At 36.8% G+C, this 25,643-nt stretch overlaps 1 protein-coding gene across 3 annotated transcripts in view; it reads left to right on the plus strand.

The window, feature by feature from the left end:
• LOC123524969 (carbohydrate sulfotransferase 11-like) overlaps positions 1–25,643 on the plus strand; it is an 89,909-nt gene continuing 64,266 nt past the window's right edge. Inside the window, exons 1-2 of one of the 3 annotated variants that reach the window (XM_045303622.2) lie at positions 1–1,459; positions 13,585–13,755. In XM_045303622.2, the coding sequence (XP_045159557.1) occupies positions 13,736–13,755 (20 nt within the window). In that variant the 5' untranslated portion in view covers positions 1–1,459; positions 13,585–13,735. Of the gene's footprint in view, positions 1,460–12,058; positions 13,152–13,584; positions 13,756–25,643 lie in introns of those variants that run through there. The other 2 variants (XM_045303630.2, XM_053521939.1) reach the window with 2 other exon arrangements.

The raw sequence follows: 25,643 nt of genomic DNA on the forward strand, positions 1-25,643 counted from the left end.
AGCGTAGATTAAAATGCAATCCCAGTAGAACTGTGTGTTGTGTATGTCTACAAATTTATCAGTGGAGTTCTAGAAAATTTAAATTACAGAGTAAACATCGAAAAAGTTATATCTGGCATGTTCATTATAACATCCACATTTGCATATTGAATAAACACGGAAGTGGTTCCATATATAAATATATCTGAGTGTAAGTTACTACAGTAATCACAAAAGTTTGGTTTCCGCTTGAATAAAATAGCTGATGGTGGTTTGTAGATCAATTTCAGTTCTGAAAATATATCTATGTCGCATAATTTTGATTTTATACACCCCAAAGTTTTGTTGCAGAACTGATTTAATATATAATTATTGCTCTTGTTCGTTTGTTTGTTCGTTCGTCCGTTCGTCCAAATTTGTTTCGTGCATATCTCAAACAGTATTTGACCCAGTCATCAAATCTCACAGGATTGTTATTCAGCACGGATAGGTTTGTACCTGATGTTTTCACACAACCAGACCAGAGTTATGACCCTTGTCATATATAAATATACATTATAAGGGCCTAGATTTGTCAAAATGGATTTGGCCAAGGATTACAGAAACATTACAGGAATATTATTCAGCATGTGAAGTTGTGCACTTGCGGTTTGTCAGAGATATTGCTCAGCCAGACCAGAGTTATGGCCCTTGACTTAGTAAAAATATGTATAAAAGTGCATAAAAGTTACTGTCGCACATATCTCAAAAAGTATTTGTCCTAGTGTCATGAAATATCGTAAGAATATTATTCAGCGTATGGAGATGTTCACCTGCGATTTGTTTCGGATTTCTTTTAGTCAGACCAAATTATGGCTTTTGATTGTCAAAAATATGCGTTAAGGGCATACGGATTTTAGATCGCATGTATCTTAAACAGTACTAGACTTACAGTCATAAAGCGTGCGTTGACTGTTATGTTTCATGTGAAGTCAACAACCTATTGCGCGAAATTTTTCTTCCGTTAATAAGGGCAGACCGAGTGTAGATATTACTATGCAACTAACATTTCCAAGGAAAAATCTCTATAGAAGCTACTGATCCACTGAACAACTGAACTGAAAATGAAAATAAACAGATAAACACCTCGTGCACCTTGAAATTATTCAAACTACGTAAAGCACATAATACGAACAAACAGTTTCAGTGCACTTTTATATAGTAACAGGATAAATTTGCAATATTCTTATCACCAACATCTCATCAGAGCGGAAATAATAATTTGTCAGCGGACAGGCTCCAGTCCTTATGTTTCTCATTTTATTCATTAAAAGTTTTATTGCCTTTTGCTGTTCAACCATCAGATAAAAATGTATTGTTACAGCGGCTTAAATGTGTGATATTCATCAAAATGGAATACGACAAATTGACAAGCGTGGCTTAACATGATTTATGACTTTTTTTAAATTTTTTTCGGATTGTGTTAAAATTTACAGTAAAAGTAAGTGTTTTATTTATCTTGTGTATTTTTCACTTCAAATACCGAAGATTTATTACATTTAATAAGGGAGAAATACTAGCTTCTTCTTCAGAATGTATCTATCAAATTTAGATTTAGATTCTAGTCTTTAACGGGCCGCTATAGGTAAAATAGAGAAGTTTTGAAATACATTCTCCTCGAGAATGGATCTTGTTCTGTAGCATTGTGTTAAGGTTCTCTCCCAAATTTATCCAAATAGAAATTGCTTTAAACAAAGCATTTCCTCACGAAACGATTCATGGATCACCATTTACCTTAGACTGGAGCATTATTCTAGGCTTCTCTCCTAAAATTGCGGTGGCGCTTGGCTCCTTTTGGTATACAGCCACTAAATAGGAAAATGGTGCCAGAAATGTTTCTCGCATAAATGCAAATACAAATAGTCCTCTGATTTATTTTTTTTTTTTTGCAGAGTTATTTTCCTCATTTCCTTTGCATTTGTTTTGCTAAAATCACATGGCAGATCTATGCTTGACATGTAGGTATCATTTTCATGATTAAGTAACAACACGACAAACTTTTTTCATGTAGACGTTGATCATACACCTACACTACAATTTGAGGTCTCAGTTTTAAGCTGATTTTGCAGTTTGTGTGTTTGACTGAAAATATTTTAATTGCATCAAACATGACCCCCACTTTTCTTTTGCTTTATATTCGCCACTGACAAAATTCTTCAAGAGAATGTAAGTGCTGATGTGTGCTGCGGCCAATAGAAATATGTCAATTTTATATAGAATAAGGAACAGCTATTTAGTGTGTTGTTACCTTTATTTTTAAAAGTAGATATATATTTTAATGACTTCTTCCAGTGAACCGCTTGATGAAATATCATTATACTTAGTCCATAATTTCATTGTACGATCTTCTTAATAATTTATTCTAATTTGGGAACTTGACCTGTTTTATGTTTTTTATACTAAACATTCATTTGTCATAATGCATTCAAAATCTAATAGTCAAGATCAGGTGAGCGACGTTGGGCGACTATTTCCCTATTTTTAAGTACACATAAACTGTGACGGGTCAGTAATATGACTCAATTGCAGTCAATGCTAGATGCATATTATCCAGGTCATGTGAATGCTATAGGACTGTCGTGTAAAATTACAACAGATGCCTTTTATTTGATGCCATTTTTTTCTATTAATTCATTACAAATAAGTCAAGCTATATTGATTCATCGTTCCTCTCTTCTCACCTTTTGCGCACAGGTTTAGTGACAACAAAATATATTAAAATGATTTTGATGTTTATAACCTCTACAAGGTAGAACTATCATTGTCGAGGGGTGTCTGATAAGTACCCGGAAGAGTGCGTATCAAAAAAGAAAAATCAACGAAACTATAACATGTTGTAAGTTAGAGAATACTTAATTGATATGTCAAAATAATCCTTTATGTGGACAAGAATTAAGTAAATGCTAGTCACCTTTGCAACGCCATTTGACGTCACACGGTCTAGTTTTATGTCTTTTTCAATTTTGCTTTCCCTTAAACATGTCTGCCATATACCTACTTTTCAAGGTGTCTTTTCCTTTATATGGTGAATATTAACATGAAATGTACGCAGTACGCCAATAACGATAAAATATGACATTCAAATGTTTAGCAGGTATATGTCGTTGTTCATCGCTTGAAAATCAGTGTTGAACAGACACATTGGTTACATCATGTGTTTAGAATAGAAAAAAAATAATAAAGAAGACAAATGCTTTACTTCATAAGAAAACAACATTTTATTAATGGTACAGGAGGTTTAAAAAGAGGTCAGGCCAGTAGAATATTATTGACAACTCCCGGTTCAGGCATCAAAAGACAATTACGTTTGATTACGCTTTGAAAATTTAAGAGGTCTATAATACAGTTTTGTGTTTAATTTCATAAATACGATATCATATGTACCGTAACATCCTGTTCGTAGGAAAGTGTAGAAAATGCATTTAATTGCAAAAAGCGCTTAACTATTTGTAATCATGAGTTGTATCAATTGCTTTTGATATGACAGCATCTTAATGGCGTTGGGCCGCTTTAGAGGTAGGGACGTTGGAATTTGTTTCTTCTACTTAGCTAAAAATAGACTTGAACCTATCGTATCGCTTTTGTTTCAACAGTTACAATGGTGGCAAAAACCGAAGACATGGTATATTCTTTTTCGGAAGAGAACCGGTCCAATTGCATCGATCTATTTATAGCTATCTTAAACGTTATTTTTTTCACGATATTTTTTTCACGAAAACGAGTTTTGTCTCGGGAAAAAATAACCCAATCATTTTTTTATTTATTTATTATTGTATGTAAGAATTGAAACTGTAAGGGCTTGTTTCATGTTTACTTTCACGAAAATTGTAAGACTTTACCCGAAAATTATCTGCTTAAGTGTATGCTGACATATGGCAACAAAACGTTTGTTTTCACGAAAATATTTTTTTTTCAAAGAGAAATTGGCTTTGTAGAGTTATCATTTATCTTACCGGGTACTATTTTGACATATATACTCGATAAATAGATAATATACTCACGAAAACGTTGTCCTAAATTCGCGAAAGTTAATTTTTTTTTTCATGAACATCTTAGGATTATCGTATGCAAAAGTATACCCCCATAGATACTGAGTATTATGCACATTTAGCAACACTTGATTGGCAAAAGTTTATAATGTAACACAACCATTCAGCGAAACAGGTACTTATTAATCAACGATACCAGACTCGTAAATTTTCCACGGAAGTATTTAAGTTAAGATATAGTAAAACCTCTTAAAACTTGATCAAATCTGTTATCCGATGTCTTTCTACAGATAACCGTTTTAGAAATTTTCGTGAGGGTTCTTTTTTTACTGCTTTTAAAATCCTTTCTGCTATGGTCGTGACGACTCCACAAACTTAAAGAGAGAGGCACACATTTTGGTTGGTTTAGTTAAACCGATCCGACAACAGTTTTCTTTGTGTCATATTGGGTTTCTACGTTTCTATATTGCCAGCTACGTGACCTCTGGGACACTACTAAAGTACATGTCTGTCACCGTAATCTGTTTTGTATTATACATTTGTATTTGTTTACACTACGCTGCGTAGTTATAGTTGTTGTTGTTATCAGACATTATTTGCCGTCAAACGAAATTTGCATTCTTTTTGCATTTGGTCTTTAGTTTAAAGCCTAGATAATATTTTTGAACAGGTCCGAGTATTGCTGGAGGAGGGCTTTTGTGTTCATTATTTACTAGATGCTATCTACTTTAGATCGATTTTATACGGATTTTAATAAGGATGCCGAGATTTGTTTGTGTTGTATATTGCCTGTAGTACCACGTTTAGGATCAAACACTAGCTAAGTACCATTGCTGGAGTTGAAGTGACAGCGAGGTTTTGTCTTGCTTAGTTTGCAAATTCTCATTTCAAGTCAATACGTTTGTTTTTTTAGGCTTCAATGACATTTCGTCGAAAGACATCTCGTCGAATATGACATTTTGTCTAATACGATATTTGATAAAATGGACAATTGGAAGAATGTAATTCTTGGTCGAGTTTATCTCATGTTGGAATTTCATGTAAAGATTGTCGATATAAGTAGAAGGTGGACATGTATAACGTCTACCACAAAATAAATACGGATTTGTACAATGTACAAGGTAGAATATGCCTTAGAAATACAACATACTTAATATAGGACAAAAAAAGTTGTTTAAAAATGTGTTTAAAACTGTTGGGAAATGTTTATTTTTACACTATAAAGATTGCTTCATACAAACAAATTAGAAGTTATGACAATTGCGACACGAGGAAAGAGGTTTCAGTACAAGCGTTTAGCTTACTCTTCAATCATATCACTTTAAGGAGGTAGGTTACCTTAATATTTGTATGTGTGCATGTCCAACCGGAAGCTAACGTGACGATTTACGACGACGTTTACGACAAACTAAATGTGTTTGTATATTCATTCTTCTGAAAACAAATCATGAACATGTCTCCGATCTAATGCTTCGTGGTTTAATAATCCAGAAATAATGAATAAATTGCCGCAGAAACGCTTCAAAACAATGTTGCCTTTAAATGACGTCATTGACGCCATGACGTTACGTGTCAGTTACCGCGCAAAGTTAATAGCTTTTATTTTGAAAATACGTTATTCTGTGCATTTTCTTTATTTGAAGTATTTTCAAACAGCCATCATTTGCTGAAATATTAGAAATTATTTTCTTCTGCAAATAATTTACTTTATTTTGCAAGAAAAAGCTGTCAACACCGTTGCTATGCAGTTACGTCACGATCACAAGGCAATTGGTGATCTTCGGATATTATCGTCCGTTACGCATGGTTTCTAGCCAGCATGCTATCATTAAGCCGGGTATCAGTTCTACCAACGGTATATAAGCACCAAAAGTCCGTGCAAATTTCTCTTTCTCGATTCAACACCGAAGAAACTACGCTGCTAAAAGCTCAATTTCACAGCTGTAAACTCTATTACGTTTATCATGCCACGTGGTCGAGGCGTACGGATGAGGAATTATGCTGCTGCTGGGCCAAGGCAGCAAGGTGCTGCGGGTCGGAATCCTAATGCTAGGCGGGCACAAAACGTAAATAATGCCGATGTCAATCCTGTCAACGATGATGCCGTTGCCGGTCAAAGATTGGTCGATTCATATTGCCAGACGGACTCTCCACCCTCTCCAAATCTGGTAACAACACGGGGACAGAAGCGCATGAACGAGGACCTTGATGGTGCAAGCAAAAGCTTATTACAGCCAGATGCGGGTAGGTCTATTATTGATTTTGAAACTATTATTAGGGATTCGGGTGTTCTTCCTCCGGACAATTCACATCAGAGTTCAGGTCCCGATAATTTAAGTCTCGGTGTTGAAAATACTGCTCAGGGTATTAATGTCCCATTTTTCCCCAGTCTGTTTTCCAGCCTACTTCAGGCGGCTTGTTTACGCCGCCGGATATGCGTTTAGCAGGAGATGATCTGGCCGCCCATGTTCCGACGTCAATTAAACAACAAATTTGCAAGGGTGAATACACTAATTTAGCTCTCTTATTGAAAGGTGCTGGCCAAATTTTCCAACAGCAGTGTTCTCAGATTAGTAGATTCCGACGGCCATATTTAGGCTTCCAAAAAAGTTTGTAAGGATAAAATCAGTTCTATCGAGAGATGGACCGATGCCTTCATAATTTATTCATCTATTTATTTGTCCACACATTCTGACAAAGTTTACGAACTTTTGCATTACATGTTTACCATCAGAGAGTGTGCCGCGCGTCAAGGGGGATTCGCTTGGCGGACCTATGATGAACAGTTCCGCCTCCGACAAGCACTAGTGCCTTCCCCTTGGTCAGTTATTAATAACGATCTATGGTGGCGCTGCGTCTAGGTGCGGGATAGTTCTTTCAGCTATAAATGCAATGACTTTAACCAGTCTAAATGTAAATGGCCAAACTGTAGGTTCGCACATCTCTGTAAAATATGCGGCGGCACGCATCCGGCTGTAATCTGCTCCAAAATTCAACCATATACTACGCCAAATGTTGATAGATTTCCGACGAATCAGTCATTTCGCGCCCGTCCATATTATCGACCCTTCAGAGGCCAGGGGACAGGCACAAAAATAGAAATATTTCACAAGAACCATGCAATCTCGATGTATTTACACTACCATTCTCACCAATTGATGTTTTAGTCCTGGAAAAATATTTACAATTTTATGATCAAAACGAGGCGGCCTTTCTTCTGGCTGGTTTTGAAAATGGATACCCAATACAGTATAGTGGTCCCCGTGAAGCTAGGGATTCTCCTAACTTAAAATCTACAAAGTTAAATCCGGATATTATTCAGAAACAAATAAACACGGAAATTGAAGCCGGCAGGGTAGCGGGCCCCTTTAACTCGTTAAGTACGCAGATCGCATTTATGCGTTCATTTTAATTCTTATCGAGTACCGCATGTCGTATTTATCCGTCAAAAGATAACAGGCGTGAATGCCGAGGATCGCATAAATGCGCTATCTGCCTGATAGTACTGTATGCCGCGTGACGTGATTTTACGTTTGTAAGAGCACTAACGATTAGACTGCTGTCAAAGTCAACCAATGAAATATTTTACACTAAAGATTTATAAAACCCGGAAGCGATCGAAACAATCAAAATATGTATTATTTAAACATGTATTTTCAATATACTCATCACTAAGCATCGAAACTAGAAAGTTATTTCAAGGTATTGCCTGATTTATCTTCTCAATCTGTTATACTGCAGAGTCTTTCTTATTGATTCAGTATTTTTAATTTTATTAAATAAAGCTTAATTCTGTTCCTTTATAATGTCATTTGCTTTAAAGTTTAGCAAAAAATGATATTTAAATAAATATAAAATAATCAAATGGCTGTTTTTCTATGTCAAATCTTTCTTGAATAATGCAGTTTTCCATATTCGTGTTACTTCAGTAGGCCTGTGAAACAATTTTGCAAATTAAAATAATAGTAACTTTAAAATTATTGAATAGATCACAAATTGTAGTATCAGATGTGAAAATTTCAGTTTTATTCATCTGTTGTAAACATATTTTGTCCCTAATATTGATCAAAGGATGCCTAGATCTTATCGATTATTGATTATCAGTGAAAATCCACAGGTATACAAAGCAGATAAATTGATAAGTGGCTCAGGAATGTATCGGAAAATTGATGCCAGTAATTAAGCGGCGATATGGCTGCAGGTATTAATGAGTTAAAGATCCATCTTTCCCTAATTTAATTGTGTCTCCTATTGGCCTTGTTCCTAAGAAAACTACAGGTAAATTTAGGATGATACATCACCTCTCTTAACCTCCTGGCGAGTCGGTCAATGACTATATTGATCCAAATGAATGTTCAGTTCAATATACGAGTTTTGACGAGGCCGTCAAATTAGTTCAGGACCTAGGAAGGCATTGCAAATTATTTAAGGTAGATATTAAGAGTGTCTTTCGTCATACCGATTACTCCGTCAGACTTTGAGTTATTGGGTTTTAGGTTTGATGACAAGTTTTATTTTGATAAGGCATTTCCTTTTGGAGCTTCAATAAGTTGCATCACTTTCGAAAGATTTGCAAGGTTTTTAGAATTTTTGGTTAAATCGAGACTAAATACGGCAAAATTAATTCATTATGTTGATGACTTTCTAGGTGGCGCCAAAAGCAAGGAATCTTGCGCCGTAGCATTAAACTGTTTTCAGTCAACTATGTCTGAGTTAAAGGTCTCGTTAGCCACATACAAAACTGTAGGTCCGGTTGAAGTTTTGGTATTTTGGGGGTTAGAATTGGACTCGAACGAAATGGTTGTTAGAATTCCTGTGTCAAAATTGCAAGAAGTTGTCAAAAAAATTCAAGATCTACTGTCGAAACCTAAAACAACGTTGAAAGCTATGCAATCCCTTATTGGCTCCTTGAATTTTTGCTGCCGTGCTGTCGTAGCCGGCAGGCTCTTTATTCGTCGCTTGATCAATGCTACTTGTGGTCTCACAAAGCCATTCCATAGAATACGGATCAATAAAGAAATCCGCCTTGACCTACAAATGTGGTTAAATTTCGTTCAAAATTATAATGGGATTTCAGTGTTTCACGACCGCTTTTGGGTCACAAATGAGGACGTTCAGGTTTACGGATAGTGCTTGGGGCCAAGACAGGGGTTTTAGAATATATTTCCACGGCCAATGGTGTAATGCTAAGTGGCCGGAATCATGGCACACATCGGGAATAACATCTGATATTACGGTTTTGGAATTATTTCCCATTCTTTTAGCATTAATTATTTGGGGTACTGACTTAAAAAACAAAAAAAATCAGGTTTAATTGTGACAATATTTCGGTAGTTCATATTTTGAACAAATTGTCATCAAAATCCAATCGTATCATGTGTTTAGTTAGATTTCTCACATTGAGGTGTTTGCAGTTAAACATCATTGTTAAGGCAAATCATATTCAAGGTCGTTCAAATAATGTTTGCGACGCATTATCTCGGTTTCAGTGGGACAGATTCAGGCAGGTCGCTCCAGAGGCAGACCCAGCCCCTCGTCAGGTACCTTCCTTTGTTTGGAATATCTTCAATTTAGAGCCGGGCAGTTATTACAGTCTGGAAAAGTACCGAACTCCCTTTCAACCTACAACGTAGCGCTAAACGTATTTAGGCAATTCAGACAAATTTACAAATTAGGTGTCTTTTGGCAAGCCCCAATCAAGCACATAGTTGTTTTTATTTCTCATTGTTTTGAGAAAGGACTTTCACCGAAAAGCATTTCAACCTATATTTCTGGTTTGAATTACTATCACAAACTGCATGATTATCACGTCATCACTAGTAATTTTGTTATAAAGAAAATACTTGAGGGTTGCCATAGGAAATGTATTTCTAGGGACAAAAGAGCACCGTTAACTTGAAATGTATTAGTTGCAGTGTGCTCGGTTTTACCACAGGTCGCAATTAATCACTATGAGTCAGTTTTATTTTTGGCATTATTTTAAATGGCCTAATTTGGTTTATTCAGAGTAAGCGAGTTAGTTGCCCCTAGACCTGGCGTGGGTGGCCAAATTCAGTTAAGTGATGTGTCAATTTCAAAAAATGATACACACATGTTAGTCAAATTATACCGCTTCAAAACTAACCAGCGCTGCAATCACGTTTCTATCAAACTTCCAAGTGTTAAACATCAATTTTGTCCAGTAAAAGCTTTAACAAACTATTTGTGCCTTAGACCAAACGTCCAAGGACCCCTATTTTGGCACGAGAACGGCATACCAGTCTCAAGGTCACAGTTTTGCGGAGTTCTTGCTAAGTGCAGAACTCAATATTCAGGACACTATAGGCCGCATAGCTTTCGAATACGTAGAGCAACTGATTTAGCGCAGGCGGGTCTCTCGGCTGAAGTAATAAAGTCATTAGGTCGCTGGTCCTCAAAGTCTTATAGAACTTATATTCGTAATTAGCTTTCTTTTCAATATTTAGTGCCCACTTTTGCTGACGTCAGCAATTAGCCAAGAGTTAATAATTTAATTTTACTACATGTACTTCTTTATATAGACGCTTAGATACTGGGTGATTCCATCCCTTATTGGGCCGGGATAAGAGCTGAAGCTACTGGAAAACCCAACCTTCGCTTGCCAGGTACGACAATTGTCTGGTGGGTCGTCAGGGGTCTGCATTGGTTTTCTTTTCGCCGCACTATTGAGGCTGCAGTCCTGCTCTCATCCCCACCCAAAGCCATTATTATTCATTTAGGGGGAAATGACTTGACCACTCTTTCAATTTTCCAAATTAAAAACCTATATACTGCAAAGACGGGTGTGGGATGGCGCAGTCAATCCGTGGCGTACCATAGAGAACAAGCGTACAAGGGTTAATCGCTGGGGCAGATATTTGGTCCGCTCATCTGGCAAACATGATATTATATCTCCTGACATTGATTATGCAACTAACTTTTGGAGACAAGATGGCGTCCATTTAAATATTGTCGGTTTAGAGTTTTATCTAGACTATTTTAGAAATGTACTGGATAGAAACTTAAAGCAATAGTGCTTATATTTTAAGCGTTTTGGATGTAAAGCTTGTTACTACTGCTATAGAAGTCTGCTGAGCTGGAAATGTGAGACTATTTCATGAAGGAAAATTTAGTTTGCACAATGTTCTTTAAGAATTTTTGGGGTATAAATTTCTAGAAATTTATTGTGGCGTAAAAATTCTTTCGGTCGAGGGTTGAACACGCAAGTCAGCAAAATTCACTGCTTATACACAAAATTATTTTATTATTTGATATTGTATGGTATCTGTCTGTCGAATTTTCTCCCAAATCAATGTTGGGACCTTGGCCTCATTCCCGTCGGTTTGGGGGCCTTTTCACTGACGTATTTATAGTAATAATACACAGCGTAATTTGAATCGCGGTTAGAGAAATTTTGATTGTAAGCCTGCAATTCTGTTTGCGTTTCTAGGTTTTGCCCAAGTGATCTGGCAATCCTAGCTTGCTTAGTTTACTGTTGCGCTTGCCATATTTGCCTAGTTTGCGTAGTTTATTGTTGCACTTGCCAAGTTTTTTACTTGACTGGTTTCAAGTAAATTTACGTCTTTGCCCGTGGATTCCAATGATAGCTTGCCTTATTCGCAACAGGTTTGGCCATTTGCTTATTTTGCTATTTATGTCGGACAAGTGCTTCGGCACTCCCTGTCATAATATTGCAGGCTTGGACAGTTGCTTCGGCACTCACTGTCATAATATTGCAGTCTCGTTACTCGTTTTTATGGACAAAAATTTGCTTCGATCCGCACTTCGTTTTTACGCATTCAGGCTCGCCGGTTCTTCTCGACCGACTGTGTTTGGACAGTTGCTCCGGCACACCCTGTCCAAACATTAAGCGGCCTTAAACCTCCAAACTTACCATAATAATGTTATTATACGTTACTTGTTACCCCTTGTGATAAATGTCATATGATGTAATGTTTTACATGATTCTTATTGAATAATAATTATAAATCGTTAAGTATTTTGTTTTATTTACTTTCGAATGATAAAATAATGTTTATTTTGCTTCTTTTATGTAGTTACATTGAAATTTTATGCGGAATGAAAGAAAATGTATGAACGTAACCAATGTTATTTGGAATATAGTTGGGTGAAAGGTCACTTGTTACGGCCATTTTTAAATAAAACAACTTGCAGTTTGATTTGTAATGCCTATTTTTTTCAGTTTCCGTCGATACTTTGTTACTTATATACTAAAACTAAGCTCTAAAAATTTTCAAATTTCAGTAGTAAATTGTGGTTTCTTAAATTAAATTGATGTTACCATGGAAACCCGTGACCTATATATCTAAATGTAAAATTCAAATGCGTTGACACTGGTCTATTTAAGGAACACAGTTTCGGCTTTTTATTTTCATTTCAACAACATCCATGAGAATAATAGCAACATGCTGAACGATTTTTCCATGAAAATTGCCAGACGAAGGGTACTGCTGTAAGTATTTTAAGCTCTGAAATTTGTTTGAATAATTGCAAATAACACGAAAATATAACTAACGTTAGAAAGAATGTGTTTTAAAGGTACATTAACAAGAAAGATAATTTTATTCAATATATTTTTTATAAGAAATTACGATAAAAAACAAGATATAAGCTAGTTTAAACATCTCTGTTGCCATGGTTACTTTAACTTTAAGACAATAGGGTACCATGTAAAGTGCTTGGTATTTTGCTAATAATATTACCCAAATATTCCATGTTTGTCATTAATAGAATGGCACTGAAGCGTCAAAACCCCATTTTTATACATAGTTGTTTAAAAATGAGAGAAAATGCGTTACCATGGAAACAGGAGCTCCGCGACATATACATATTAAGCTTATATTAGAAAGCTAACGCGCATACTAGTAAAATTATTAATTACGTGGACTTCTACGGATATCAGTGAAACTAAAATAAACTGAAAAGTGTTGAATATCCGTATTTTCCTTCTTCTTTCAATATAAAAAAAACACTTGGATGGTCATGTTCTTCAAATCTGGATAAAAACTGAACTTGAGGGGACAGAGATAAACGAAATATAGATTGTAGCAGTTAAAACATCATATTATACGAAATACAAAAAAAAATGCTGCGGTTCAACTAATCTGAATTTACCCTGGTAACAAGGTAACCTACCTCCTTAATATAATTTTATGTTTGTATGAAATGCATATTTGGAAATAAATATTGTGTAAACCAATTGCGAAGTGAACTTTACACAACCTTTAGTACTGGCGGACAAAGTCCCCTGTACCACACAAATAATAATGCAATCACAGAAAGGTTCATTAACGTATTTAAATGATGATATATTAACCACCCTATGTAAACTTCAATATGGTAATCACCCTTAAAAGACGTTCGAGACCAGCTTTTAGTTAGTAATTTGTTCAATTAAAGTTTTAGATTTAAATGCTTTCTAAATATCGTAAGGTGTGTTTTCTTTAAATCTGCTTCGAAATGATATTGAACGTTTAGGATTGTGTAATTCAGTACCAACCACAGACAAGAATATGTAAAGCGAGATGAGTCCATTAGCAACATTTTGTTCTCTTAACAGGTAGCGTTCCTCATTGCTACATTGTGTGTAATACTAGAGAACAATTTGTCATCTAGGCAGTTGACTTTTAGCCCAGTCAAGGCAAGCAGTAGTAGTTCGTTCAAAACAAGATACTATTTGAAGGGATAACAAATCGGAAAAAGAAACTGAGATGAATAAAATTAAAAGAAGGTAAGTTTTTGTGAATTCAGACGTACCTAAGTCCGTTTTAATGTTTCTAAGTTCCGCCTCAACTTAAACACGGCATAACAATTCGCATGCTTATAGAAACAGTATCATTTAAGACTAAGAAATCGCGAATTAAATTTCCTCCAAAGTAATTCTTCATTCGCTATATGGCAAAATAAATGAACTGTCAATTGCAGGAATATCTTTGATGCAGTTGAAGAGAATCATATCTGATGCTGGAGTAACATATTACTGACTTGTTGTGTGGAATTGAAATCAGACGTTACTTCCTAATAATTGTACGTTTGATCACTGTATGAAATTAAAGTGGAAACATGTCCAGAATCTTAACGAAGCGACAATACGCTCTATAAAGAAGCACTATTTGCAATTATCAATCAAAAAAAAAAAGGATTTTTGAAATATCACTTTTCTAATTTTCAGCGCATTTGTACAATGAACATGTTTCAAAGACATATTTGGCTTGCCATTTACCTAATTCGGATAAAACGCTGATGGAAATAATGTGTTTGTTTTAAATTTTACTTTGGATATATATTGTTTTTCTTCCTTGTTTGAGAATTTCTTTGTTCAAAATATTTTGCAAATAGTTGTAAAAAATATGTTTCTTTATCGGTGTATAGTAAATTATCCCGACCAAACGTAAAATGTGATACGGTGTGGCGATATCATAAAAAAACGAATTTAATTGTACAACCGCAAGTTCATAAAATCTGTACAATGTTCCACCTCTCAATGATTTTTTTCTTTTGTAATTTCGTTTTAATTACAAGTTATTAGTAAATGAAAATCACAGAGTATTTGATGTAATGATATTTTCTTGAAGAAATGCAGCATGTATACAGATTGAGATTCAAAAACGTTTATTTTTTTAAGAAAATTTTTAGGTTTTTGAGCAACTGCATAAATGATTGCCTTCAAAGAAAAGCCCTCGTTTTAGAGAGAAAAAATCGTGACTACACAACCACTTTTAGTTTCATTTAACAAAACTACTTGATGCAATAAAGATGGTCCCAGTTTTGTGCGTTTAGTCTTTACCCTTTGAAACCTTCAGAACTTGAAGATTTCAAATTTAGATTCATGTTTTGGCTTATGTATTATCTTTTTTGTGCTTTCTGCAAAGTTTACATGACGATGTATCTCTTTGGCAAATACAGAATTTAACCATAGCCAAGTTCACGCTACTTTTGCTAAAATTCCATTTGATATGTGTCAGAAAAAAAAGTTACTATATCATTTTGTTATAGTTACCCCGCAGCAGGCACCTGGACTGCTATAATATTCGCAATACTTACCTTTTCATGCTACTTAAGCCCCTTTCAGATAAACTAGGAGGTGATTTAAGACTATTTAATTGGGACAATAAGATTGCGCTTTTCCGTCCGTCCGTAATTGTGTCATTCCGTCCGTCCGTCCTCAGTTTTGTGTCCGGTTTGTAACTTTGTCATTCATCAAGGGATTTTAATATTACTTGACACAAAATTTCCATTGATAAAACGACGTGTCATGTGAAAAACCCAAATCCGTAGCTCAAAGATCAAGGTCAACAGAGCTTTTACTTGTCCGGTCTGTCAACAATCCATAAAGGAATATTATTATTACTTGGCACAAATGTACTCTTAACAGGACGATATGTCAGCACTTCTTTCAGATCCGTAGAAATCACACTTGGCGGCACTTGTTGGTCAAATGTTAGCATGGCATGGACAGGGTCTGTTTTATGTCAGTTCCATACCTTTTTCATCCATTTAAGGATTGCAATATTGCTTTGTGTAAATATTCCTCATTATCAGAAAAAAGTGTCATTTGTAAACCCAGAACCATAGCGTGAAAGTCAAGGTCAAACTTGGAGATCAGAGGTCAATAGCAGGCTTTTATCTCTCCGGTACATAACTGTGTAATCCATCAAGGGATTTTAATATTAGCTGGTATTTTCCCGGATGTCAAGTTTTTTATGGGTTCACTTTAAAGGTGACACTATATTAGGTATCCTTCTAGCAAAGTACTAATTAATAACTGTGGTTCCTGGATTTACTGTGGTACCTCAACTTGCTGCACTTATAATACTTCGCTGCTCTCACTAGAAAAACCTTCCAACTCAGATTTGCTGCACTCGCTGGATTTGCTGTGTAACTTAGACTTGCTGCGCTACTTGGATTTGCTGCACAACTTGGACTTGCTGCGCTTATTAGACTTGCTCCTCTTATTGGACTTGCTGCACACCTTGGACTTGCTGCGCAACTTTGACTTGATTCACAACATGGGCTTACTTAACTACTGGACTTGCTGCACAACCTGGACTTGCTCCTCTCAATTGCCTTGTTGCACAACGTGGACTTGCTGTGCAACAAGGACTCGCTACGCTTAATGGACTTGCTTCTCAACTTGGACTTGCTGCGATTACTGGACTTACTCCTCTTTTTGGACTTGCTCTTCTAACTGGACTGGCGGCGCAACGTTGACTTGTTGCACCTTCTGGACCTGCTCTTCTTACTGGACTTGCTCTTCAAACTGGCCTTACTGCGCAGACTGGACTTGCTACGCATTCTGGATTTGTTTGACTTGCTGGATTTGCTGCTTCCCCTACTGTACTGCGTAACTTGGACTTGCTGCGCCTATTGGACTTGCTGAAACTCTCAAGTTTCGTAAGTGAAAATACTGGAAGTTTCTTTCTGGACCATTGTTTTTTTCTCTTTTTATTTCTAATCCATTTTAAGTATAAATACAAAACATGCGAGCCAGATAGTGAGACGCCATTGTGACGCTATGCGAATAAAAATAGCAAACACAAATTGGCGGCAAATTGTGTTTATTTTAACAAATAAATTGGTTATTTTTGACAACAGCCCCTTTCGAAAGAAATATTCCATATTTTCAAATATCGTCAAAAATCATCTTATTTATTCCGCCTGCATGTCTTCTGTTGATTTTGAAGTGTTGCTTCGGCTGTCTTCACATTCTTGATCTTGTCTGCTCAAATAATCTGCAAAAATGTTATCTGATCCTTTGATTGCTTCAATCCGGAATTTATATGACTGGAAAAACAACGCCCATCTGACTAATCTTCTATTATCTGGTGTGGCTCTTTGGATATAGGATAATTAGTTGTGGTCCATCTTTATGATGAATTCCTTCCCATGATGATACTTCTGAAATATATTTATTCCAAATATCATGGCGAAGCATTCTCTTTTGGCAACAGAGTAATTTTTCTCACCGTCAAGCAACTTTTTGCTGGCGAATGCAACAAGAAACAACCCTTCTTCATACCGTGTAGTAATGCTGCTCCGATCCCAGTATTTGAAGTATCACATTGTAAAATGAACTGTTTAAAAAATCTGGTAGTCGAAGGATTGGTACTCTTGTGAGTTGGTCCTTCAAGGTGTTAAAGGCACTGTATTGACTGGCTTCCTATTTAACATTTTGGCTGTCCCTTCTTCATCAGGCCTGTTAGTGGTGCTGCAATTTCGACAAATGATGATATGAACTTTCTGTAGTGCCCCGCTAGTCCTAAGAAGGCTCTCACTTATTTTTTAGTTATTTGAACCGCGGCCTGTCTAATGCGACTCAGTTCCTCCTCTTCCATTTGAACTATTCCATTCCCAACCATATGTACTTTAAATTCGATATTGCTAAAACCAATCAAACAATTGATGTTTTACTGTGAGGAATACTTCCTTACGTCTTTGAAAGATGATCTTCCCAATTAATGGTATGTCCTATCATATCATCGACATAGTTGTAAACATGGTTGCATCGTATTAGCAACTTTCTCATCATACGGTTGAAGGTAGCGCCATGGTTGACCATTCCAAATGGCATTTTCTTAAACTGGTAACTTCCTCTGTCAGTAGAAAATTCTATGATACTCCGACATTTCTTAGAAATTGGAATTTGCCAGTAACATTTACACAAGTCGATCTTTGTAAAGTACTGATCATCTTAACATTTAGCCAAGATTTTCCATAGCTTCGGTATCAATTATGGTGATAATATTCACTCTTCTTAAATCGATACAGAATCTGTTGCTTCCATCTTTCTTCTTCACTATTACAATAGGCACATTGCATTCAGAAACAGAGAGTCCTTTAACATCAACTTTTAACATCTTTTGTATCTCATCTTCAACATCTTGACGTTTAGCATAGGGTATTGGATACTGTTTCATCCGCACTGGTTTCTGGTCAATCAATTCAACATGATGCTGTATGAGTGGAGTTATTCCTGGTTCTTCAGAAAAAAACATCACCGAATTCTTGGAAAAGGTCTAAGACTTGTTTTCTCTGTTCTTGAATAAGTCTTTCACAAATCTTGACATCACGAAAAGTTTCACAGCATTTGTATCCAGGAAACTCAAGGAGACTCTCGTCATCAATTGCTCAATCTTGATTTTCATCATCACCTTTATTATTGCCACACTTGCTGCAATCGTTTCATACTTCTTAAGCAAATTTACATGAAACATTTTGTTCTGTCACAGACTTTAACTCTGTTATCAACCATGACCTCGGCAACTTCATTAGGCCCTTTCCATTGTAATATCGTCTTGTTCTTACCTGTCGGAAGTAGAAGCAAAACCTTGTCGCCAACTTGAAACACACGCTTACGAGCTTTCTTATCATAATAATGCTTGTATGTCTTCTGAGCTCTGTTCAGACATTCCCTTGCTATCTTGCTCGATTCTTCTAACCGTTGTTTTAATTGAATACATATTGATATGTGTTCTGCGTCTCAGGAATTTCTTTCTCTGTCCATATTTCTTTTAATACTTGCATTGGTCCACGCACTGTTCTTCCATACTAAAGTTCAAACGGAGAAAATCCTGTACTGGACTGTTGCACTTCTCTATATGCGAACAATACTGCTTAAAGGTATCAATCCCAACCTTAAGGTCTTTCCTCGAACATTTTTTCAACATGCTTTTAAGGACTCCATTCATGCGCTCACATAATCCGTTGCACTTCGGGTTGTATGGCGAAGTGAAGAATTGCTTCACTGATATAATGCGACTTACTTCTTTCATAAGGTCAGGTGTAAACTGGCTGCCTCTGTCGCTTAAAACTTCACTTGGGAGACCTACTCTGGAAAACATGTAGAGAAGTGCCTCTGCTATCCTTTCTATATCAATTTTTGGTAATGCCACTGCTTCTGGATATCGTGTAGCATAATCCACAACTTTTAATTGTTTCTGTTGTCAGATACTGGTGCAATCGGTCCTATTAAGTCTATGTCAACTCTGTGGAAAGGTTCATCAATTACTGGCATGTCTCCTAACGGGGCCTTTCACTCGGCCTTTCGGAATAGTCTTCCGGCATATGTCACAAGATCGGCAAAACCGTCCAACTTCACTTGTAAGCCCCGGCCAATAGAGACTGAACTTTATCCGGTCTTAGCTTTTCTTTGTTGATAAATGTCCTCCAATAATAGATTCGTGTGCAAGTTCAATAACTCTTTTTCGCATGTTTGACGGAACGACAATCTGTTTTGCTTCATAATCATAGGAGCCTTTCGTCTGAATGTATATCCTATACAACACTCCGCTTTTAATGTCATATTTGTATTTAGCACCTCCCTTGGTTTGGAACATATCTTCATTTGTTGCTCAATACCACAATTTCTGCAAAGTTTTATCCTCTTTCTGTGATGTCTTCAGCGTCTCCACATTAACTTTTGCAGCATTAAGTGCTTTCAATGGTAACTCTGAGTTTCTACACTGTGATCTTGTCATTACTGCAGCTACTGATTTCTCTTCATTCTCCTCTATCCATTTAGGATCAGGCTTTTCGAGTACACCAGGAACATGTCTTATTACTAAATCACAAATCAATGATTTTGGTACCATTGCTTCAAGTTCCTCAGTGTACTATGGTGTGTCAACCCAGATCTTTGCCACAGGCACCATTTTGACATCCCCGTCAATGGTGATCATTACTATTCCTTTGCCAAGACACTGTCCTTCATTTACTAATTCTCTTCTGACAGCAGCCAGTTGGCATCCAGTGTCCCTCAACACTGTCACGTTTTTGGTTCCTACAAATCCTCTCTGTACCTCTTAGTTCCTTATTAGTTAAACGGACTATGTTTTCAAGGGGCGTTCTACGTGTATTAATTTGGCTTGTCCGTGCGCAATTTCACCGGGGAGTCTAGGTAAGCTGGAGGATGTAAAACCAAAAAAATCAAGAAGAAGTCTTAGATGAAACGCTTAGTTATGGTAATACTCAGGAACGGGTTAAGTTATATGATATTGTAAGACGTTTAGAGAGACGTTTAGACCATTCAAAGCTTAAAGAAGCACATGAAAATTTTGAAAGTAGTTCTCATGCTCAGTTGCGTCCGCTATCTTTGAATGTGCCAGACCAGGCACAAGAAATAAATTCGCCAAACCAGGACACCGGTGATATCTTTAGTCTCGATCATTATACGGCCGCAGCCGAAAATCCTGTATTGGATGACATACAGGAAAAGTTCAACCTGATAAAAGCATAAGTTGATAAGGTTATTCTGGCATTTCATTTGAAATTGCATGGTTCAAGGTCAGGAATTAAGCACGATGATCAGTATTGAATGTGATAAATAAATGTGGTCGATATGTCGAAACGGTTATCAAGTTGATAAGTATATCAAATGATTATGAACCACTTGATATTGGTCCGATCATAACAACGTTAACAGCAAACGTTAGGTATTTACAAGAAGAATATGCTGCTTATTGGTAAAAGGCAAATTTGACGATTCTACAGCTCAGTTGTTTAGGTCCCTAGGAAAAGGCAATTCAGGATTTGATAGACAATGTATAAACAACACGAGAGTGGCAGCCGAACTGTCTAGTATCAGTAGCAGATACCAGCCACGCTTTCCAGCGCGTGGTCGTACACAATATCAACCATCTTACAGAAGGGGGTTCTACCCTAAGACGTGGTTATAATCGTCCAGATTATCGAGACAGACGTGAACATCTGTTCTCGTCAGTTCAGGCTAACAGATTCCGTTCGCCTAGTTTAAAGGGACATAATAGTGATCCAGAACAATAGCTATGAGAAATACTTTACAAAGTAATATTCAAACTTGGCTTGGCATTGGTACATCTCGTAAAATTATAAATTGGTTGAAGAATGGTGTCACTTTTCCGTTAATTGCAGATAAAGATACATTTGAATTTTCCAACAGACAGTTTTCGCAAAAGGAGTCAGATTTCTTGCATTCAGAATTACATAGTTTATCTCAATGTATAAGTGCATTTTGCCATCAAAGTTTTTATTGAGAAATTTATATAGACGTAGAGCAACCAGAACAAGTTGGCAAGATATATTAACTTTAGATACATTTACATATAACGATTTAACATGGTGGTATAATTCAGTCGCGAGTTAGAACGCATACTTTTTAGTTGATAATCAAATTGGCATTCAGTTAGTCACTGGCGCTTGTTACATTGGCTGGGGCGGATGGATTCCAGGAAAACAGGGTCAAGGATTTTGGATAGACAGCATGGCACACAAAAGTTCCAATTACTGAGAGTTACTTGCGGTTTTCATGGTAATTCTATCATTCGAAAAGGACCTTTACGGCCGCAGTGTACAAATATTATCAGACAATATATCGACAGTTGCTATAATCAACGGCATGAGCTGTTCGATTCAACATTTAGACACAATAAATTCACCTAGCTGAAATAGACATGAACATGCACATTTCTGCCAAATATATATCGGGCAGCAAGAATTGGCAAGCGGATTATCTGTCCAGGGTCCGATCTACATACGCATGGATGCTTCATCCAAGGTTGTTTCAGTTCTTTGATCAGATATGGGGTCCCCGCGATATCCATCAACTCAGCTGCCAATATACAGCTCAATGTTTTACGATCCTCCACTTCCGGAATCGATGCATTAGCTCAAACAGATTGGGGTCAACTGAACAATTACATGAATCCGCCGTTCGCACTTGTACCAAAGATATTAAAAATGATCGAACAACAGTGCGCAGTAGCAGCAATCATCGCACCAAAGTCGGAAGCTCAGCCATGGTTTCAGGAGTTACTCTCAATGACAGTGCATCATCTGGTAAAGTTACCGTTGTCAAACAGGACAGTTATTGCAATAGGTCCGGTGCAAAATATAATACCTTATGTATCAACATAACATCCGAAAAATGTGGAATTTTTTAACATAATAAGAGAAAATCTACCAATATTATATAACGATACTACAATGAAAGAAATTATTTCACAAAATAAAACCATTAAAATCAAGAGACAACCAGCCAACTTGAAGAAATTATTAACAAGAGCATCATTTACAGAATCGGCAAGGTAACCAGAAATAAAGCAATGTGGAAAGATAAAAAGTGGACTGTGTAAATTTCTGATAGAAGGGAATAAATACCATTTCAAAAAATGGCGGACAGTTCCATATTAAACTTTCCCGTACGTGTGAAATACAAAATGTCATATATGCAATGAAATGTTCCGGATGTTCAAAAGACTATGTTGGAGAAACGTCAAATTTACGAAATCGAGTCACTCTTCATAATCAACATATAAGGAATCCGGAAAACGCTCTTCTACCAGTCAGTCGCCACATTGCAGAATGCTCAAAAGATTTACTTCAAAAATTTAAAATAATGCCAATTTATAAATTACAAGAAACAGAGAGATTTAAAAGAATGAGAAAAGAAACAAAACGTTATTAATTAATACTTTTTGTCCAGAACTAAATGCAAAATAACACATTATTAATTACATAGTGACGTCCATTGAAAAACTCCGAAGAGTAACGTTCCTTATTACAATAAAACGACGTCGTTACCAAGCCACGTTACTAACGTCAAAAGTACAGTATTACTCCTGAAGATCCCGTAAACGGGTGAAACCGGTTGAGTAACATTATTTTAAACAATTTACTCCGATAAGAATAATTAAATATGTAAAAAATTAAAGGCATCTTGATTCATCTTTTTTTTCGCCATTGAATATCCGTATTGTCAATCAATACATTTTGGATATATATATATATATGTTTGATTTCATCGTTAAAGTGAAGGCAACACTTCTGCAAAGTATATACCTCTAAATAAAGCATCAGTTAAATATCAGAAAATTACATGTGAGTATTAACGTAGTTTAACTAAATCGTAGTTAAACGAACTATTTTTTTCAAGGGGCGTAGTATGCAATACTACGCGTATTAATTTGTCTTGTCCGTGAGCAAAGGAATATATTAATGAAAGGAGGACATATTGAATAACAGCCAAATAGTAAATCCTGGACTCCCCTTGACACATTGGACGAGAACAAGCATCAGTTAAATATTAGAAAATTACGTAGGAGTATTAACGTAGATTTAACTAAACTCCCGTTCTAACATGTCAGTGGTACAAACTCCTGCAAGAATTGGTACTGATTCCCCGCTTGCTAACTTCAATTTACCGTCCTCTGTGTTGTTTTTCAATGGGCTGTTCTCTTTTTCCGTTTGAACGCACAGCGCTGCTAACAATTTTTCAATCTTTGCTGGAACTGATCACATCTGTTTACAATCTCCGGCTATATGTCCGGCTTTATGGCAAATAAAACTTTTCTGTACTGGAACATTGCTGTCTTGTCTACAGCCTCGCGCTAAATGAACTGCTCTATTACAAACACACGCTCTTCTCGTCTTTCACACGACTGGACGGATCGTTACTTCCGACGTTGTGCTTCCTTTGTGTTTTGAGGTTCTTCGACATTGATGTTGGCATTCCCTTATGTGCTTCGATGTATTGCTCTGCCAAACGCGTCATGTCAGCCATTAACTTTGGTACTCTCTCTCTCTCTCTCAGAAAGAAACACTGCTAATTCGGCCGAGCAACCTTCAACAATCTGCTCCGGTATCATTAGATCACATAGGGATTCGTACGTCTTTTCTATTCCAGCCAATTCAGTCCAGCGAATTAAGTATCTCTTCAATCTTGCCACGAATTGGAAGACTGGCCCTCCTGGTTCCGGTCTACTTTGTCGAAATTTAGATTTGAATCCCTCTTCAGTCAATGGATACCTCCTTAGAATCGCGCAGTCCCCTTCTAGTTAAAAGTGAACTGAGACTTATGGCCCAACTGTTCTCTTCCCAGTTTTGACCCTTGGCATATCTCTCAAACCTTTCCAGATAAGCGTGTATGTTACCATGCTCTTCGTCAAACTTTGGAATCTTAGGTCTTGACAATTTACCAGCGTCAGTACTGCCTACTTTGTTGAATCTCAAACGTTTGATCTCAAGCTCTCTCTCCTTCATCTGCAGTTTAAAATTCATTTCCATTTGTCTTCTTTCTTCATCACGTCGTTGAACTCTCTCTTCTCTTGCTATGCATTCTTCTTCCTTGTCTTTGATGAAAAGTACCAAATCTCCACCGGACAAACCAAGTCTCTCTCCAAGTCTAAACCATTCATCGTAATACATCTTGCTCGTTATGGATAACAGAAATACCTTCTATCGTAAATCCCGGACGAGCCCCCAATTTGTCAAGCTTTTTATGAGTTTACTATAAAAGGTGACAATATATTAGGTATCCTCCAAGCAAAGTACTATTGTAATAACTGTGGTACCTCGACTTGCTGCACTTATAATACTTGCTGCTTTCACTAGAAATACTTCCCAACCTGGACTTGCTGCACTCTCTAGATTTGCTGTGTAACTTGAACTTGCTCTGCTTCTTGGATTTGCTGCACAACTTGGACTTGCTGCGCTTATAAGACTTGCTCCTCTAATTAGACTTGCTGCACACATTGGACTTGCTGCGCAACTTGGACTTGTCGCACAACTTGGACTTGCTGCACCTACTGGACTTGCTGCACAACCTGAATTTGCTGCCCAACCTGGACTCGCTGCGCATACTGGACTTACTCCTTTTACTGGACTTGCTCTTCTAACTGGACTTGCTGCGCAACGTTGACTTGCTGTACCTTCTGGACCTGCTCTTCTTACTGGATTTGCTCTTCAACTGGCCTTACTGCGCAAACTGGACTTGCTACGCAATCTTAACTTGTTGGACTTGCTGGATTTACTGCTTCTCCTTAAGTACTGCACAACATATACTTGCCGCGCCTGTTTGACTTGCTGAAGTTTCGTAAGTGACAATACTGGAGGTTTCTTCCTGGACCATTTTTTTTTCCTTTTTCTTTCTAATCTTTTCACAAAACTCGCGAACCGGATAGAGACGCCATTGTGACGACACGCGAATAAAAATAGCAAACATAAAATGGCGGCAAATTGTGTTTGTTTTAACAAATACATTGTATTTTTTACACTGGATGGGATAATTTTTCATTCGCAAAACCCGTACTCTTAACTCAGATATCAAGGTCACACTTGGAGATCAAAGGTCAAACGTATTTTTTTTTCTCCTTTCCAGTCTGTAACTGACTAGTCCGTAAATTGACATAAATAATACCTGGCACGAATATACTCAATAACACGACGTCGAGTCATGAGAACACCTTGACTCCTGGGTAATAAATCAAGGTCACACTTGCAGGTCAATTTTTTTTTTCCTGTATGGACAATAACTCTGTCACCCGTTAGGGGATTTTAATATTACTTGGCACAAATGTTTCCCATTGTGTGCAAGTCGGTATCAAATCAAAGTAAAAATGAAACCTTTATATCGCTATGATAAAATCTAGCCGGTTTTCGATAGCAAATATGACATCTTATTTTGACTTTAATTGTGTAGAAGTGTGTGTGGGAGATGTGGGGTCAAAATCTAGGTCACCCGCTCAAATAAGTGAAAAAGCTTGTTAACTCTACAGAGACTATTTGCATGACCCTATCTTTATAAAACTTGGTAAAACTGTTTATTTGGATGATTCCTAGGCCAAGTTTGAAAATGGGCATTAAGGG

The sequence above is a fragment of the Mercenaria mercenaria genome, chromosome 1 (genome assembly GCF_021730395.1).
Source record: "Mercenaria mercenaria strain notata chromosome 1, MADL_Memer_1, whole genome shotgun sequence".
In the NCBI taxonomy this organism is placed as follows: Eukaryota; Metazoa; Mollusca; class Bivalvia; order Venerida; family Veneridae; genus Mercenaria; species Mercenaria mercenaria.